General features: G+C 52.8%; 1 protein-coding gene across 3 annotated transcripts; it reads right to left on the bottom strand.

Annotated features, from left to right (window-relative positions):
* Positions 1-592: 592 nt before the first annotated feature.
* Positions 593-17,153, bottom strand: GAL3ST1 (galactose-3-O-sulfotransferase 1). Of its 3 annotated transcripts, XM_066255030.1 has the most exons (4): positions 9,631-9,687; positions 8,368-8,506; positions 2,856-2,995; positions 593-2,013 (listed from the first exon to the last, which is right to left on the bottom strand). In XM_066255030.1, the coding sequence occupies exons 3-4, from the start codon at positions 2,984-2,986 to the stop codon at positions 870-872; spliced, it is 1,275 nt and encodes a 424-aa protein (XP_066111127.1). In that variant the 5' UTR covers positions 2,987-2,995; positions 8,368-8,506; positions 9,631-9,687; the 3' UTR covers positions 593-869. The 3 variants fall into 3 exon arrangements, with proteins under 3 accessions (XP_066111127.1, XP_066111126.1, XP_066111124.1); XM_066255029.1 differs by lacking the exons at positions 8,368-8,506; positions 9,631-9,687 and adding an exon at positions 16,977-17,153; XM_066255027.1 differs by lacking the exon at positions 8,368-8,506 and having other exon boundaries at positions 9,631-9,704.
* Between the last annotated feature and the right edge of the window lie 1,268 nt (positions 17,154-18,421).

Below are 18,421 nucleotides of genomic sequence, written 5' to 3'. Positions count from 1 at the left end.
TGGCCACACACTCTGCCAGATCCAGCCCTTGCTCCAGTCCTACTACTTACTTGCTATGTGATCTTGGCCAAGTGCCTTTCCCTCTGAGCTTCCTTCCTCATCTCTAGCATGAGATAATAACAGTCTCTATGAGTTTTGATGAAGATGAATTAATATAATGCTCACACAGTGCTTAGTCCAGTGCTGGGCACATAACCAGTGTTCAGTTGGAGTAAGATCATCCCTTGGATGAACACACACACACACACACACACAAAGTGCTTAGTCCAGTGCTGGGCACATAACCAGTGTTCAGTTGGAGTAAGATCATCCCTTGGATGAACACACACACACACACACACACACACACACAATCTTCCGGGTCTTTGTAGCTTGTGGTAATCCTTCAAACATACAGGGCTTCAGCATATAACATACCAAATTTTTGTGCACACCAAGTTCTTGCCACACCACGGGGTTCTGTCCCATAGATACATTCACACAGGCTCCCACCATGCTCTCTTGGGTCCCCAGTCCCCACTGATCACCTCCCCCAACCTGGACCCCGCCAGTCACCACTACTGAGGCTGATTAACAAAAACACAACATCAAATGCCTTTACTTCTGAGGTCTCCCCTTTAAGGGGAGGCAGGAAGTAGAACAGGAAAGGGGATTTACTTTAAAAAAACGGAGTAATGAATCAAATGCTGATCTCAGGCACTCTCTGTATGCCATGGGCCCAGACCTGGCTGTATCCCCACAGCAGCCCCACCTTACCCCAGGGACCGAGGTGGCACCAGGAGGGGGTGGGGAAAGCCAGCAGGCCCCTGCCCGGCCCCTCCTCACAGAGGGAGCAGGCGGGAGGTGGGGGCCACTGGGCGGGCAGCAAGTCACCACTGCAGAAAGTCTCGAATGAACTTCCAGAGCTTGGTGACCCACAGGTTGACTCCGAGGTCCATCAGGTACTGGATCTCGGGCGTGAGCATGCGGCGACAGAGCTGCGCGTGTCGCTGCCCGATGCTCTTCTTGAGGTTGTAGCCCAGGATGGACTTGGTGCCCAGCGGCTGCCAGGGCTGCATGGCCGAGTCCTGGATGGCAGCAGCATCCACGGCGTGGCCCCCATCGATGCAGATGCGCCGCATGCGCTCGTTGGCACGTCGCAGGGCGGCCACCTCGCGGGCCATGCGCTCCCGCCCGAATGCTTCCACTTTGTGCCAGAAGCTGGCATTGAAATGGCGGTAGAGGCGGGCATCCAGCACATTCCAGGCAGTGGCACGCTGGTACAGCTCGCCTGACAGACGGGGCACAGCCGAGGAGCGGCGGGCGTTGAGCTTGAAGTAGAGCACATCCTCCAGCTCCCAGCACAGCAAGTCCTTGAGCAGCACCAGGGACTCGTCGAAGTACTCCTGCAGGAGCACCAGGTGGAAGCGGCGCTCCACCTCTAGGATGTGCTCCTGCACCTGCGGGCTGCCGGGGTCCAGGCCGCTGTCATAGCCCAGGTCAAAGAAGAGCAGGTTGCGGAGGTAGTGGGCGTTGTAGCCGTTGGGGTCGTAGTAGCGGTCGGGGTCCTGCAGGAACTCGGCCAGCTTGTCCTGGCCTGAGAGCTTCCAGGTAAAGGGCACCACCGAGCCAAAGTAGTGGAAGGAGGACTCGAAGAGGTGGGCGGGGTCTCGGAGCACAGTGATGAAGGTGGCGTTGGGTGGCACGATGCCCCGGACCTCGTCATAGTGGAAGCGCATGTGGTTGCAGATGATGTTAAAGCAGGCCCCCGGCCGGTAGTCCTGCACCAGATTGCGGGCAAAGAAGGTCGGGTAGTGGAAGTCGTTGCGGCCATTGGGGAAGGCGAACTTGAGCCTGTGCTTCTGGCCAAAGCGGAACAGGATGTTGAGCAGTGTGCTACTGGCCGTCTTGTGTGTCTTCATGAACACGATGTCATGCCGTGGCTGGCACCCTCCTCCTGACGAGCCGTTGGCAGGAGTCACCATCTCTGGCTCACTCGGGGCTGGGGAGCAGGATGCTGTGCCCTCTGGGGTCCTGTTGGGCACAGAGTGGTGGGGAGATCCTCAGGGGCTGCTGGGTCCCCAGGTGTCAGAACCCCCTAGGCCCTGGTGTTAAACAGCAGAATTGTTGGGGGATGGTAGTGGCAGGGGAGCTAGGATGGGGACCAGACAGGCTTTAATCCAGGCTGCAATGGCTGGGTCAGTGGTTTGGCCTCTCCGGCCTCATGTTCCTCATCTATGAAATGGGGAAAATGACAGACTCTATTCATGGTGTTGGTGTACCGTCAAAGTGAGATGAACAGAGCATGCTGCTTCTAGTCTCATTTGTGGCCTCTGCTTCCTCGCACATTTTCATAAATTGGCATTAGGTTGAACCACATGAAATATTGTAGGCCAACAATGGTTAATTGTTTTGTTTTGTTTTTACCAAAAATAATCAATTATCAGTAATTTCCTCCTGTTCAACTTAATACCACCCAACTAAGGGCATGGGCTGTGCCAGGCTTGGGCAGAGCAGCCCCAAGGAGAGGTGGGAGAGCCTCATGGTTAGGAGCCAGGCTTGGAGGCAAACAGACCTCAATTTGAATCCAGGCCCTGTGCCAGCTGAGTGCTCTTGGACAAGTCACTCCCACCTCCCAGCCCTGCTGAAAGCTCAGATGATGATAATCCAAGTCCTATACACAGACGGTGTTATCTGACACTCATGCTGCATAAGGCATTCTCTGTTCTTATACCCACTTCACAGATGCGGACACTGAGGCCCAGCGTTACAGAATGAATTCTGCCCTCAGTGGAATTTCTGCCCAGCATGGCATGGTACAGGGTGCCCCCTAGCTCCCACCCCCCACCCCTTGGTCACTCAGGAGGACCACTCACGTAGAGGGCAGGCCAGCGTGCAGGGGGGGTACTGCGTATGAGTACAGCAGCAGCAGAAAGCTGGTGAAGAGTGCTCCCAGCACCAGCCCCTTGGCCATGGACTCCCAGCGCTTCTTCTGAGGCAGCGGCATCTCAGACACCTGCAGGGGGCACAAAGCAGGGCACGCATCAGGAGGCCAGCCCCAGGGAGTGCTCAGGTCAAACATTGCCCCAGGCCTAGCGAGGTTGAGGGGCAGCCTTTGATACAGGGCCCTGTCTTCACCAGCTCTGTGGCCCCCCAGCAAGGTCCAGACAGAGAGACAGACACAGGAGAGACACAATGACAGGGCTGCAGACAGACAGTTGGCAAAGCCAACACAGAATTTGGAGAGTGGGGCAGGGAGAAGTTTCTACTGCCTAGTTTAGTTTTAATTTTTTGGTGAGTGGTGGGGGTGGGTACATGGGTATTCATTAGTTTATTTCTTACACTTTTTTCGCTTCATAATTAAATCAAAGGAAAAGAAGACCCTGTGCCATTGCGTGTCCAGCTCTGAGGTCAGGGCTGTCTACAGGCCATGAATTCCTCACCTTTCAAAAGCCCAGCCAGGCCCATCTTTCCCTTGTGCCACCCTCCTCAGCTACCCAGTGAAAGGCCAAGGGAAGACAGATGGAAAATCTAAGGTTCAGAGTGAGGAAGGAGAGGGCTCAGGTCAAATAGCCAGGCAGGCCTCTACCCACACACACCCACCCCCTTTCCAATTGCCAGCAGGCAGGGTGGCCCAGGTAAATTTGAATTTCAGATAAACAACAAAATTGTTTTTAGTATAAATATGTTCCAAATATTGCATGGGACATACTTATACTAAAAAGTATTCAATGTTTAACTAAAAATCAGATGTGTGTGTCCTGGTTTTTTGTTTGGTTTTGAGGAGAGGTGGCACCCTGTTTAGCAGGGGTTGTAATGGGCCCAGGAGAGAGCTGAGGCTCAGGGGGCTTTCCCGCCACCCTTTAGCTACAAGGCCAAGGCACAAAACTTTCCACTCCTGTTCTGGCTCATGTGCCTCGGGCCCGGGGCCCCTGAGGCCACAAGAGGTCATGTGTGCTGCCCTATAACTATACGCATTGGCACGCAACCACTATCTCTGGGGGCAGAGGTGAAATAACTTGCCTGAAGGAGAACCCTACATACTTCCTCCTGGAAAAGTTACACAAGGGCCCCACAAACCATTCCCAGAGATGGGACAGTCCTGGCCCACCCGACCAGCCACAACAGTCCCTGAGTCCTCTGCTCATCATCTAGAAATTTCTGCACACAGGAAAGGACATAAAGAAGCAATCGGCAGAGCCTGACCAGGTGGTGACGCAGTGGATAGAGCATCGGACTGGGATGCAGAGGATCCAGGTTCAAGACCCCAAGGTCACCAGCTTGAGCGCGGGCTCATCTGGTTTGAACAAAGCTCACCAGCTTGGACCCAGGGTCGCTAGCTTGAGCAAGGGGTTACTCAGTCTGCTGAAGGCCCACGGTCAAGGCACATATGAAAAAGCAATCAATGAACAACTAAGGTGTTGCAATGAAAAACTGATGATTGATGTTTCTCATCTCTCTCTATTCCTGTCTGTCTGTCCCTGCTATCCCTCTCTCTGACTCTCTCTCTGTCTCTGAAAAAAAAAAAAAAAGCAATCTGCAGAGGAAGAAACTATCCAAGAGGGAATTTGGCCTCCCTCATGACAATGAAGTATCCCTGTTCACTCAGGTGGGCAAGGTGGACAGAATGTGGGAGAGTTTCTGGAGGGCGGTTCCATCAAAGGAGGAAACTACAAGCTCTCTGAATTCCAACTATTTTATGGAAAGGCTTGGGCAAAATCACACATGTGGCCCTGGCCGGTTGGCTCAGCGGTAGAGCATCGGTCTGGCGTGCGGGGGAATCCCGGGTTTGATTCCCGGCCAGGGCACACAGGAGAAGCGCCCATCTGCTTCTCCACCCCTCCCCCTCTCCTTCCTCTCTGTCTCTCTCTTCCCCTCCTGCAGCAAGGCTCCATTGGAGCAAAGATGGCCCGGGCACTGAGGATGGCTCTGTGGCCTCTGCCTCAGGCACTAGAATGGCTCTGGATGCGACAGAGCGACGCCCTGGAGGGGCAGAGCATCGCCCCCTGGTGGGCATGCCGGGTGGATCCCGGTCGGGCGCATGCAGGAATCTGTCTGACTGCCTCCCCGTTTCCAGCTTTGGAAAAATAGAAGGAAAAAAAAATCACACATGCAGGGGTGTTCGTGGCACCTTGGTCAGAAAAACAAAAAAATTAGAAACAACCTTAGAGTCCATCAGTAGGGACCATTACATGAACTACAACCCATTTCCAAATGGAGTCATTTGTTTTTTTTTGTTTTTTGTTTTTTCTTTTTCTTTTCTGAAGCTGGAAACGGGGAAAGACAGTCAGACAGACTCCCGCATGCGCCTGACCGGGATCCACCCGGCACGCCCACCAGGGGCGCCGCTCTGCCCACCAGGGATGGATGCTCTGCCCCTCTGGGGTGTCGCTCTGCCGCGACCAGAGCCACTCTAGCGCCTGGGGCAGGGGCCAAGGAGCCATCCCCAGCGCCCGGGCCATCCTTGTTCCAATGGAGCCTTGGCTGCGGGAGGGGAAGAGAGGGACAGAGAGGAAGGAGGGAGGGGGTAGAGAAGCAAATGGGCGCTTCTCCTATGTGCCCTGGCCGGGAATCAAGCCCGGGTCCCCCGCACGCCAGGCCGACGCTCTACCGCTGAGCCAACCGGCCAGGGCCCCAAATGGAGTCATTTGTATCCACTTAAAAAGATAAGGCAGGCCCTGGCCGGTTGGCTCAGTGGTAGAGCATCAGCCTGGCGTGCAGGAGTCCCAGGATGGCTCTGTGGCCTCTGCCTCAGGCGCTAGAATGGCTCTGATTGCGGCAGAGCGCCGCCCCAAGATGGGCAGAGCATCGCCCCCTGGTGGGCATGCCGGGTGGATCCCTGTCAGGCGCATGCGGGAGGAGTCTGTCTGACTGCCTCCCCATTTCCAACTTCAGAAAAATTTAAAAAAAAATTAAAAAAAGATAAGGCAAGCCTGACCTGTGGTGGCGCAGTGGATAAAGCGTCGACCTGGAAATGCTGAGGTTGCCGGTTCCACAAAACCCTGGGCTTGCCTGGTCAAGGCACATATGGGAGTTGATGCTTCCAGCTCCTCCCCACTTCTCTCTCTCTCTGTCTCTCCCTCTCCTCTCTAAAATGAATTTAAAAAAATTAAAAAAAAAAAGATAAGGCAGAGCTAAAGGAACTAACTAAAAAAAACACACAATAATCTATTATTAATGTGAGAAACGAAAGTTCCAGAACACTACACCACAAATTCACATATGTATGTAAGTAAATATACATGTAGGCAAAGAAACAACTGAAGGCAGTATTTTAAATTTTAACAGTGGTCCTCTCTTCAAAGCTGGGGGAGGGGTTCATGAGGAAATATTTTTCTATATTTTGCATTTCTGCAATGGTTGCATTTTTAAAGGAACATGTACGACCTTTTTAATCAGAAAAAGGCAATAATATCTATTTCATATATTTAAATAATAGATCAGAAAGCTTGTGAGGTAGGGTCAGCCAGCTAGGATGATCTGGTCACAGAGGAGCCCCAGGAAGGAGAGATGCCAGCCTCAGGCTCTGGAAGCCTAGGTCCTGTGTTTCAACCACAGGAACCCTTTGGACCCTCAGATTTCATCCGTAAAATGTGGATCTGGTCGCCCCTCTCACTGACTCTTCCTGAGATGGTGCAGGCAAAGTGACTAATGCGTAGTTATTGCTCAAAGAGTGTTACCTATGCCCCTCTGAGGCCTGCTCTGGGCCTGTCTTTGTCACCCTCAGGGTGTGCCCCCTGAAGAAGGAGTGACTGCTAGTCCCTGTGACCCCCTCCTCCCACAAACACAAAGCTGCACCATGCCTCAAGGGCCCCCATGGGCCTCCTGTTCACTGGAGTTTCAGAGGAAAACGGTACAGCCCTGGGGCAGGACAGAGCCTCAGACTTGGGCCCAAACCCTGAATGGAACCTCAATTTCTCTGAATTTAAAATGGGGAAGAGTTAGGATTTCTGCCCTCAGAAAATCCACAGGGCCCACCCTTACCCGAGCAGCCTCACCAAGGTACTTGCTGTAAGTCTGAGAAGCTAATGGTAGAAGCTCTGGAGTGAAGATCAGGCAGCAGGGGGCAGACCAGCCTCCCAGAGCCATCAATCAGGCTCTGCTTGGCCCCGCCCAGGATGTTCCCCAACCCCCACCACTGCTTCATTCATCCATTCATTCATTCTCCCACTGGGCTTCCTCAAACTATGCTGGGCCCTGCCAGGTGTTAGGCCTGGGGTCCATCCCACCTTCTGTTTTTACTTCTGACCCCTAGTATGAACCAGGTGCTGGGCAGGGGATTCTCCAGAGTGTTCACTGACTCCTCTCAGTTATCCTGTGCGGCAGACCCCATTATCACCCCTTTTTGCAGATGGGGAAACTGAGTCTCTGGGAGGTGATGTGACTTGAGCAAGGTCACTCAGCAAGGCAGGGTTCAGGGCTGGAATTCAAACCCAGGCTTACTAGCCCTTAATGTGCACCTTCCAGCTTTGCCCACAGCAGCCTCTGCCTGGTATATCCCAGGCCCAGACACAAGCCTGCAGGAAGAAGGGTGTGTGCATCTGGAAGTTCCATCACAGAAGGCCGAGGCATGTCTGTGGACCTGTGTCAGCAGTGCAGCAGGGTCTGGCTTGTGTGGGCTGGGCCAGGGGAGTCAGGATGAGGGGTGAGGTCAAAGACGGATTTATCAGTGGGTACACCGGGCACGTGCCCTGGGCCCTGACTTCTGAAGGGCCCTGCAAAACCCCAATTTTTTTCTAATGACACTAAGTTTGGTTTCATATGTGCAATTTTAACATTAATAGTACATAATGTTTTTATTTATTTAAAAATATGGTTAATATGTATTTTTATTTTCTCTGTCTCTCTTTTTTTTAAAGTCTATATATATATATATTTTATTTTTATTTTTTTTACAGAGGCAGAGATAGACACGACAGAGACAGACAAGACAGGAACGGAGAGAGATGAGAAGCATCAATCATCAGTTTCTCGTTGTGCATTGCGACTTCTTAGTTGTTCATTGATTGCTTTCTCACATGTGCCTTGACCGCGGGCCTTCAGCAGACCGAGTAACCCCCTGCTGGAGCCAGCGACCTTGGGTCCAAGCTGGTGAGCTCTTTGCTCAAGCCAGATGAGCCTGCGCTTAAGCTGGCGACCTCGGGGTCCTTCCGCATCCCAGTCCGACGCTCTATCCACTGCGCCACCACCTGGTCAGGCTCTCTCTTTTTTTTAAGGGGCCCAATATTTTCATCTGCGTCTGGGGCCTCAACTGACCTTAATCTGCCTCTGGGTGAGGTAGCAGAGAGGGCCCTGGTGGCTGGTCCCTCCTATCTCAGCAGCCTGAGGCATCCAAGGCTGGTGGTTCCCTTCCTGCCTGGCCTCTGGAAACTTGGGCACAAAGCTCACCTTTTTCAAGCCTCAGTCTCCTGAGTACAATGGACACACAATTGCAAGATCAGAGCAGACAGCACCCTTACTGAGCACAGGCAGAGCCCTTGGGTGGCTTAAGGTCCAGAGATGGGCTGGCTGGCAGCCAGGAGCCTGGCTGGAGGGAAAATAGTTATGAGGCTTTACGATTTCAATGAGAGAATGCATGTACACAGGCGGAGATCAATACATATTATTTATTATTATCACTATTGACCAGGGCCCAGTCCTGGTTTATGGGTCCGGGTGTGTTAAAGGAGGAACCCCACACACACACACCGTACCTAGCTGCAGCCAAGCCTGATGGTGATTCAGCCCCAGCTCTCTGAGCCTGGCACCTGGTGAATGTTTGTTAAATGAGCCCTCATGACCCTCAGGGCAGAACGTGGCCAAGGCTGATAATATATGTGAATGCCCCATGTGAAAGTCAGATAGTGTCAGCACTTTGAGGTCAGGGTCCTGGGTTTGAATCCCAGCTCTGCTATTTCCTTGCTAGATCCTAGGCAAGTCTGTGCCTCTCTCTGGGCCTTAATTTCTCCACAAAAGTATAATACCAACTCTCCCTTCATCACAGGGTAGTGTGCAAATCCTCTGCATACCTCAAGATGCACTCTGAACAAAGGCTGCCACCATTGTTATTATCACCTTCCCAGGGTCCCAGTCATGACCCCTTTGAAGCATATGCCCACTTGCCCAGGATGGAGACTGCAGACAACTGACAGCCCCAGGTCTAAGGTCATGGGATACTGAGGACAATCTCAGTGTGACATTAGCGTCACAGACTCCAGTCTGGAAGACAGCACAGCAGGAAGGCTGAGGCTCAGAGAGGGCAGGGCCACCCTCAAGGTCACCTAGCACAGCAGCAGAGACGGGACTTGAACCTGGGTTTCCTTCTTCGTCTGCCTACAGTGGTGACAGTCCCAGGCACTCGGAGCAGACAGTTTCCCTTTCCTAGCCCGTCCCATCTATTCTTGCCCTTTTGGGTTATTCCAGCCACACTGTCTTCCATCTGTGCCAATGGCTGGCTCTAGGCCAGGCCCAGCAATCCTCCAGTTTGGCTGGACTAACACCCACCAGGGAACAAAGGAGAAATAGAATTTATGCCCACAGCATGTACACAGGAAATTAAACCCAGGATGGTAAACCTCCTGGCCTGGAGCATCACTACCAGGCAGCCCGTGGTCCCAGGGTGTCCTGCTCTCTCAGATGCCTCTGTGTGGGGACAGAAGAAGACACACTTACCTTGAGCCTTGACTGGCTACCCCTTTCCTCTCCCTGCCTGAGCCACGTCTAACTCCCAGGCTGTCTCTGCGGTCACTGGGAAACGGGAACGCTCCAATGACACCCAGTAGTATGCTGGCTGGCTCCCTCCCGCTCCAGGGGTGTGAATATTCATGAGTTCCCTCCCTGGGGATAGCAGGTGGCATGTCCCTGTACCCTGCAGATGTACCTTCTGCCCCGTGGGTGGTCGCTGACCCTCTCTAGACCTCAGCAGCTGGGCAGCTCCTTCATCCAAGGGCTCAGCAAGGTCCCTGGTGTCCTTGGGCCAAGGACACAAGTAGCCGCAAAGCCCTGCAGAGAGCCTAGGACAGGCTCGAAGGCCACAGGAGGGACAAGGAGACAACCGTGGCGCGGAGGCTAATTGCTCCCAGAATCACATCTCATTTAACATTGCCTTGTGCATCGAGCACCACCGTTACCCCACTCCACAGGTAAAGAAACCAATTCTCAGATTGGTGAACTCACCTGTCCAAGGTCACACAGTTAGCAGAGGGCAGACAGACAGACTGAGTCCAAATGCGGACTTGCCAAACTCCGGGGCTCAAAGATGCTGAGACTTGACCAGAGACAAAGGTTTGTCTAAAGTCTGGGGGAGCCCAGAGAGTGAGCAAGTCATCCCAGAAGGCTTCCTACCTGACTGGGGCTGGGAGGATGGGTCTGATGAGACTTCACCTCTCTGAGCTCCAAATTCTTCATCAAAAAGGAACAGTACAGAATCCTGCCTGTCCTGCCTCCACCCCTGTGTGAGGGATGGTGGCACACAGCTTGGACTAACCTTGAGAGATTCCGGCCAATCAGAGATGCTACTGATCCTCCCAGTATCTTAAAAGGAAGAGGCAGTTTTAGGGGATCTAGCCCTAGACCCAAGGGGCCCATGGGCTCAGCCCAGGCACTGGAATCTCTCACATCCTACTGTAAGCTGGGTTTAGGTCTGTTCTCTCAGCTTTGCCCACAGACAATGGGTGCTCAGAAAAGCTCCCTTGCATCCTTCCTTCAGCACTGATGCCACAGCCCCCACTACAGCTCAGGCACAGGGCTCTAGGTACCCAAGTGTCAGCATCAATTAATAATAATCATTATCCCACACTGAGCACTTTAATAGGTTGAGCCACTGCCAGTCCCTCCCAGCAGGCATCTGACACTTCTCTATGATCACTCTTTCCCTCAAAGTCCCGCCCAGCCTGGGAGCAGCAACCCCCTTTCCCCAAGCACCCATGAAATTCCAGAGCTTACACAGCCACAAGGATAGGCCCACAGTCCTGATCTAAGCGCTGGATTGAGTCCAGGTATGGGGTAGAGTTGTTTTATCTTTTCTAGGCTTAGTGAGCTTGAAGATAAATGTATGGGGTGAGCCTGGGCAGAGCTGGCATCAAATAGCCAGGATGACGGTTTATAACCATGGATTGTGGACCAAACAGAGTCCAGTCCCATGCTCAGAAATTCCCCTGCATCATGCACCCTCATAATCCTCTCCAGAAGTTTCTGTTATCACCCCAACTTTATAGAGGAGGGAGCTGAGGCTCAAGGTGGAGTGAGGGGGGGGGTGACAAGCCCAGTGTCACAAGGGGTTAAAAACCTCATATCAATAGATTGTGAATATAGTTTTGTGACCACAATAAAATTTAAATTGATGTGTTCCATAGGTATTTACTGAGCACCTGCACTGTGCCCAGCATTGGGGTTCATGATGCCAGGTGCACGGAGCTCAGAGAATCAGAGAGAGAAGCAGATAACTGCAGGTGCTGTGATGGAGGACACATTGGCAGGGCTTGTGGTAGCACAAACTAAACACCTCATTTAACCTGGAAGGAGGGAGGGACATGGTCAAGCAGGCTTCCTGGGATAGGAGGCCCTGGTGGCAGATGCCGCTGTATGTTTTCCAAAAAGGCAATCAGTTCCTTTTTCTCCCTTGGTACATGGCTAAACTACATTTCCCATCTCCCCTTCCAATTCGGTATCTTCAGGTCACTGAATTCTGATTGGCCCATCTCTGATTGTGAGCATAAAGACAGCTATTGAAGTTAAGTGGGCAGACCTCTGTGGTCTTTTCTCTCTGCTGGATGAATGGGGATGGTGTCTAAGGATCTGAAAGTGGGAAAGGATATGAGATGGGAGGAGCCTGGGTCTCTGCATCACTGCTCACCAAATACAGGATTGGATTTCATTGTGTTAAGCCTTTCAAACTTGGGATTTGTCTGTTACAGCAGCTGGCATGAACTATGTACCTAGAATGACCCAGGCAGGGAGAAAAAAGCACATGCAAAGGGACCAGGGCAGTTGAGAACCTAATGAATGCTTAGCCTGGTTGGAGTGTCTAGTATGCATGCATGTCAGAGGTTGTGGGGCAGGAAGGGAAGATTAGAGACACAGCCAGAAAGGAGAAAGGGGCAGGGAGGACAAGCAGGGACTCAGGAAGCATGCCAAGGAATCTGGCCTGGGTCCTGTGGGCAATGTGGGGCTCTAGGGGCGGGGGGTGTTCAGCAGAGGAGTGAGGAGATGGGATTCCCATCCGGCTGCTAGATAGAAAATTAGCTGTAGAAATAGAGGAGTGGGAGAAGCAGGCAGGCCTCGACAATGGCTGTTCTGGCAGTCCAGGTGTGAGATGACCTGGGCCAACGAGAAGGCTGGGAATGGACTGGAACCATAGCATGGGCAGCGTTTAGTAGGCGATAGGATGTGGAGGATGGGAGTGAAGAATCCCTGCTGGGGTCACTGGCTGGAGGTGGAGCTAGTCCCTGAGTAGGGGAGACTAAGAAAGGGGCAGGTTTAGTATGGGGTTGAATCAGCAATGTCAGTTTCAGTTTAAGGACACATTGAGTCTGGATGATATGTGAGATACTTGTGTAGAACATGCAAGAGCAGTAGGATCCCCTGCATGCGGCACAAGAGGAAGATTTCAGGGGACAGAGATTAAGGACCATGGGCACAGAGGTGGGAACTGAGGCTAGAGGAGCACAGGGAAAGGCTAAGGAAGGAGTAGAACCTGCACTTAGGGGGACAGGAGGGGAAGATCCTCCCTAGAAGTTAAAGATGAAGAGCCTCCAAAGCCATTGGCTGCAGAAAATTCTGTGGAACCACTGTCCCCATGAGTCATTCCCTGTCAGGCATCCGTGCTGTTGGCTCAGTGTGCACATAAGAACAGGGCCCTGGCAGAGAAAGTGGTGGGGGGAGAGTCCTAGGGCTGTTTTCTGTAGCTGGAGATAATCACATAGGGACACTGGAGAAGACTTTAAAAGTAGAGCAATAATTCCCTGGCCGGGTGGCTTATTAAATAGAGCGTATTGAGGTCACAGGTTCAATCCCTGGTCAGGGCACATAAGAGACGCAACCAATGAGTGCACAACTAAAGGGAACAACTAAGTGGAGCAATGAGTTGATGCTTCTCTCACTCTCACACACACACTTTCTCTCTCCCTTTTTCTCCTTCTGTCTCTCAAATCAATGGAATATTTTTTAAAAAAGGAGTTGAGCAATAAGACTCTTCTTACAGTGCTCAGAGTGCATATTTTACAGCAACTATTATAGTTCTAAACATGCCCATCCTCAGACCCAGCAATTCCACCTGTGGGAATTTGTTCAAAGAAGATAATTTAGTCTGACCAGGCGGTGGTGCAGTGGAGAGAGCGTAGGATTGGGACAAGGAGGACCCAAATTTGAACCCTTGAGGTTGCCGGCTTGAGCATGGGCTCATCTCGTTTGAGCAAGGCTCACCAGCTTGAGCCCAAGGTCTCTGGCTTGAGCAAGGGGCCACTTGGTCTTCTGTAGCCCCCCTGGTCAAGGCACATATGAGAAAGCAATCAATGAACAACTAAGGTGCCGCAACAAAGAATTGATGCTTCTCATCTCTTGCCCTCCCTATCTGTCTGTCCCTGTCTCTCCCTCTTTCTGTCTCTTTCTGTGTTACACACACACACACAGAAGATAATTTAGCAAAAGATCTGAGATGGAGCACAAAGATGTTCCTTGCAGTATTTAGCAAAGGGGATAGTAGAAGATAGTTAAAAATATTAAGTGACGTTCACGTGTCATGGTCTGTTATATATTCATTAAAATAATGTCCACAATATATGATGAAGTGGAAAAATATATATATAAACATATATGTGTACACAGATAAACACATATAATTTTGTTTCATCAAGAGTCTGTATTACTTAGGGAAAAAGTAAAATAAAAAATTAAGATATACAGTCTGGCTGTGGGAGGAGGGAAAAGTGGCTAGTTTGAACCCCACCTTGCTGTGTGACCATGGCAGGCATGCTGCCCTCTCTGAACTTCAGTGTTCTAAAATGAGTAAGAGGCAGCAGAATCTGGGACATAGCAGAAGGTAGGAAGTGTGGGCTGCACTGTTGAAGGTTTGGATCCCCATCAGAACAGAAGCACTTGAGGCAGTGAACTTGCAAGGACCTTCCTCACTCTGAGCCCCTCTGGAGTGGGTTGCTGGAGTAAAGATGGGGAGGATCAGCCCAAGGGACACTTCAGCTGGACCCCAACTTTCTGGCTCCCAGGACCACATCCAAACTGTCAACCCTGACATCTTGCTCCTACTGCCCCCTTGACCAGGGTACCAGACCTGACTGAGAAGAAGCCAATGTTTTTTGATGATTTGGAAACTATTTTTGATCTTGCAGGTCCATCTAGCCTACCTTTTCAAATGGCAACCCCATCTGCAACCTCTATAGACCCAGTGTCACTTGCTAGCCCATGAAGCAGCTGGGAAAACTGAGGCTCAGAAACTTGAGGAGGGGCTAAATGTTAGTCAGAACTAGGAGTAAGCTCATAGCTCTTCCTACTATACTGCTTTGTCTAGGCAAAGTCACCACCGCTCCTGATGGCAGATTTGTCACCCCAAAGTGGCTTTAATTGCAAAACACAGGTTAACTAAGAAGTCAATCGCTTCTGTATTAGCTCCAAAATTGCTGAGAACCCTGGAGGTAAGTATGTGGGAGCTAGTCATATCATTCTCTGGACCTTCTAGCATGACTGAAATGTTTTTTAAAGGAATGTCATGCCCTTGTTTGCATAAAAACATGAAACAATATAAAAGTTTTTAAAATGTGCTGAGCACTTGCTATGTATAATGCTCTGACATCCACCTGCCTCTCCGGTTCCGGAGTGGCTGAGATGCTCTAGCTATACATCCTGGCTCCACCACTCCCCTGCTTGGCTGCCTTGAGCAAGTGACTTCCCCTCTCTGAGACTGTTTCCTAAAAAATGGAGATGCTGTGACCCTCTCAGGAGGTGGCTGTGAAGATCACATGAGAGGAGACATGCGCAGCCCTTTGCATTCACCTCGGATTATTATCATGATCCTTCCAGGCGCTCCTGGCTGGAGAAGCAGGATCTGCCAGTGCAGACTCCTGGAAGGCCACACTCCCCATCCAAGTACCCATACTTCCCAAGCTCCAGACCCAAGTTCCCTAACCCCTAGATTTCACGTCTGCAGAAACTGAGGTACGGATAGGAAAGGATCCAGCTAAGGTCACATGATAAGTCAGGACGTCTCTGGGATCGGGGGTGGGTGTCCTCATCTTTGCCTTGGAACCAGCAGGAGGGAAAGAAGGTATCCTCTGGGACCCCACCACCTCCCAACTATCACTTCTCACCTGGCAATTCCACCAGCCCCCAATCTACTAATCCCCATGGGCACCTCTGCTCTGTCCTGTCCTTCCTATCTGAAGTAGCACAGGGCTTCTGAAAGGGCTTGTCCATGTTCCTCATCTAGTCAAAGTAAAGCAAGAAGCCCTTCAAGAGCCTGATGCCATGCCTGGAATTCCACTATCTGTGCATCATTCTTCCAGTTAATCACCTCTCTCACCGGGGTGGCACCTTAGACCCCCAGAGAGAGGAAAGGACCATTGGGGACACACTCTTCCCCTGCTGGGTGGTATAAGGGCATTGGATCCAAACTCTCAAACATCAGACCCATGCCCATCGGACAAGTGCACGTGCAGAAGGCAGGCAGGCTTCTCTGTCCACAGGGAGGTTCCTTCAGGCAGGGATCTGTCTGAGAGAGAAGCAGGGAATAAAGCTGCCCGAGGTGGCAGCTGGGAACAGGGCTCTGTTGTCTCTGCTTCCAGCATAGCAGCCTGCTCACCCCCCAAGTGTCAGGCAGAGCTGGGAGCTACGGAGGCAAGGGGGGTGGGATCCTGAGCTGGGGGTTTGGGGCAGCCCAGGCAGGCCCATGAGACCCCAAAGGGGCATAGAAGTCTTGGGCAGAGCTTGGATCCTAAGATGCAGGCTGGGGGAAGACTCCTATAATTTTCAGCCATCTTTAACTTTGTAACCTTGGCCAAATCTCTGAATCTCCCTGAGCCTCAGTTTCCCCTCAGGATAACAGGGATAGTAGCAATGTGTCCTTTGCAGGGTAATGTACATGCAGCAGCATAGGGGCTGCTCTGGCCCAGGCCTGCCCACAGCCCTACCCTCTCTAGGCCTCAGGTCACCCCCTTGGTAAAGGAAGAGGTTAGATTCTCCCAACTGTACTGTCCTTCTGAGGATTTCCATGGCCCCTGTCACCTCGGCAACCCAGGTGATCAGGTGTCAGGCCTGTCACCCTCCCTCCCTCCCACTGGTGTGGGTTACTACAGCCAGATGTGCACCCATCACCTCTCCTATCCTATTCTGGGCAGATGGGAAGAGGGTCTCTGCTGGGAAGGGAACCAGTCTTGCTCTGTGCTGTTCCAAAGTGCTGGCTTGTTACCAAGCTGATTCCCCTTCCTGGGTACTGGTCCAGGAAACAAGGGAACTGATGGATTTCCTAGGGGACCCCTCCTGGATCCCAGGATTTGTCCCATTCCCATAGCCTCTCCTTGGTGGCCTTGCTTCCTCTGCCATACAAGATAGGGCCTTCCCCAAGCCAAGAGGATCCACTCCTTCCCAGGCCCCTAGCCCTTGCTCTGATAGCCCACCTTCCTGGGAAGGGTTAGTGGGAAGAGGGAGATTCCTGCCCCTCCTCCTCCAGAGCACAGGCTGCTGTGTCCAAGATTAATCATTAATGAACTTCCAGCTCCAGCCCAGCTCCAGCCCCTCCCACCCCACGTCCAGTGACTGGGAAAACTCTGGAAATGGGGACCCTGGGGCAGTGTGAGAACCAACCTGGATCCTCCCTGGTCCCAGCTGCCCATCCACCCGCCATCAGCAGAAAGGAGCGCCCGACCCCTGGAGCTGTACTGTAGCACTTCCATACCACTGAGGTCTGAGAGTCTGGTCCAATTTGGAGGTTGGGATGGTGTGGGTCGGGACGCAAGGGGATAGACTGAGGCAAGGTGTCAGCTGGCAGTGGGTGCTGGGCCCCCACGACGTACCTTGTGCCCGTCCTCCTCGGGCTTGGCTTGATGGCTCGGCCCGGGCCGCGCCGCCCGGGCCCTTACTCGGCGGCGGGGCGTACCCGCCGGAGCCCCCTGCTCCGCCGGGCTTGGCCCATGCTCCCGCCCCGCCTCCAGCGCTGCCGCGCCAGCTCTGGCCAGGTGCGGCCGTCAGCCTCGCCCAGCTCCAGGCACCGCGGCCAATGGGCACCCTGGACCCCGGGCCCCTCCCGACCTCTCCGCGCTCCCTGGACGCACAGAAGCCGCATTCAGCACGTCCGGGGCAGCATCGCGCCCCCGCCGGCAGCCCAACAAGGCGCATTTGTCTCGGACGCGCCAACGGGGCTATTGTCCCGCTGCTGGACCCTGAGGCTCGGCTGAGCTCCCAGCCCTTGAGGGGATTCGAGGGTGCCTGGGAAACAGGGTGGCGTGGTGGTGGTGAGGGCAGTCCAGCTCGGGGGAAAAGAAGGCTAGGCTAGTTGATTAACTTTTATTGGGGATTCTGGAGCCCTGATAATTCAATGAAAGGTTTGGTCCCCTGCTCCGGAGTCAGTGCAAGCTAGGGACAGGCTTTTTGGTTCCAAAATGTAGATGAGTGGAATAAGAGCTGGTGCCAGAATTTCAGAGGGAAGCTCAGGCAGGAGACCCATCTCCAGCTGGTCAGCCACTTGCAGGTCTCAGCGGACCCCACCTCTCCAGGGCACCCAGCAGGCCTGAGCAGTGCCGACAGTATGCAAGTGCACCCCATCCAGGATGCACCCTTTTCCAGTCCTGGGCTTCCCTCCTTCACCCCAGAGGGCTAAGGATGGGGACTAATGCCTATCTATGGCCCAGGATGCTCAGCTCCAGCTGTAGGTAGTGACAAAGTAGCTGGACAGGCACGTCATAGTCCCACTGCCCCCGCCATTACTGGCAACTCTGGAATGGGGAAAATTCCACATCAACAAGGCTTCTGGATTTCCCCCTATCTGATGGGCCTGCTCTCCAGCCATGCATTCCTGCCATGGCCTCGAGATGCAGATGTACCCAGGCAAGCCCCAGTCATCCCCAAGGGTAGCAGGCTTTGGCTCCAGAAGCCCTGCCCCTGCCCCTGGAAGCAGCACTCCACCATTATGTGCATGTCAGAATGGAATATAGTCCTGTCCTGCACTCACAGCAAAGCAGCGGAGACAGGGGCCCTGGGTCCTCTGTTCCCTCAGCCGGAGCCTGCCCAATCTCTTGCCTTCCTTCTCCACAGGCTGGGCTTGTAGCCACTGCTCAAAAAACGTCTACAGAGCCTGAGCACAGAGGGGCAGAGAGCCAAGGCTTTCCTTCAGGTGCCTTGACGTGGGGAAGGTAGAGCCCAGTACCAAATCAACACTTCCTTGTCCTGGACCCTGTTCCTTACAGCAGTCAGCCCACCAGGGCACCCTGAGAGAGACCATTCTAAAACTCCCTGCCTGACC

Source organism: Saccopteryx bilineata, chromosome 2, assembly GCF_036850765.1.
Source record: "Saccopteryx bilineata isolate mSacBil1 chromosome 2, mSacBil1_pri_phased_curated, whole genome shotgun sequence".
In the NCBI taxonomy this organism is placed as follows: Eukaryota; Metazoa; Chordata; class Mammalia; order Chiroptera; family Emballonuridae; genus Saccopteryx; species Saccopteryx bilineata.
The sequence above is the reverse complement of the archived record's forward strand: the minus strand, read 5'-3'. Positions and strand labels throughout refer to the sequence as shown.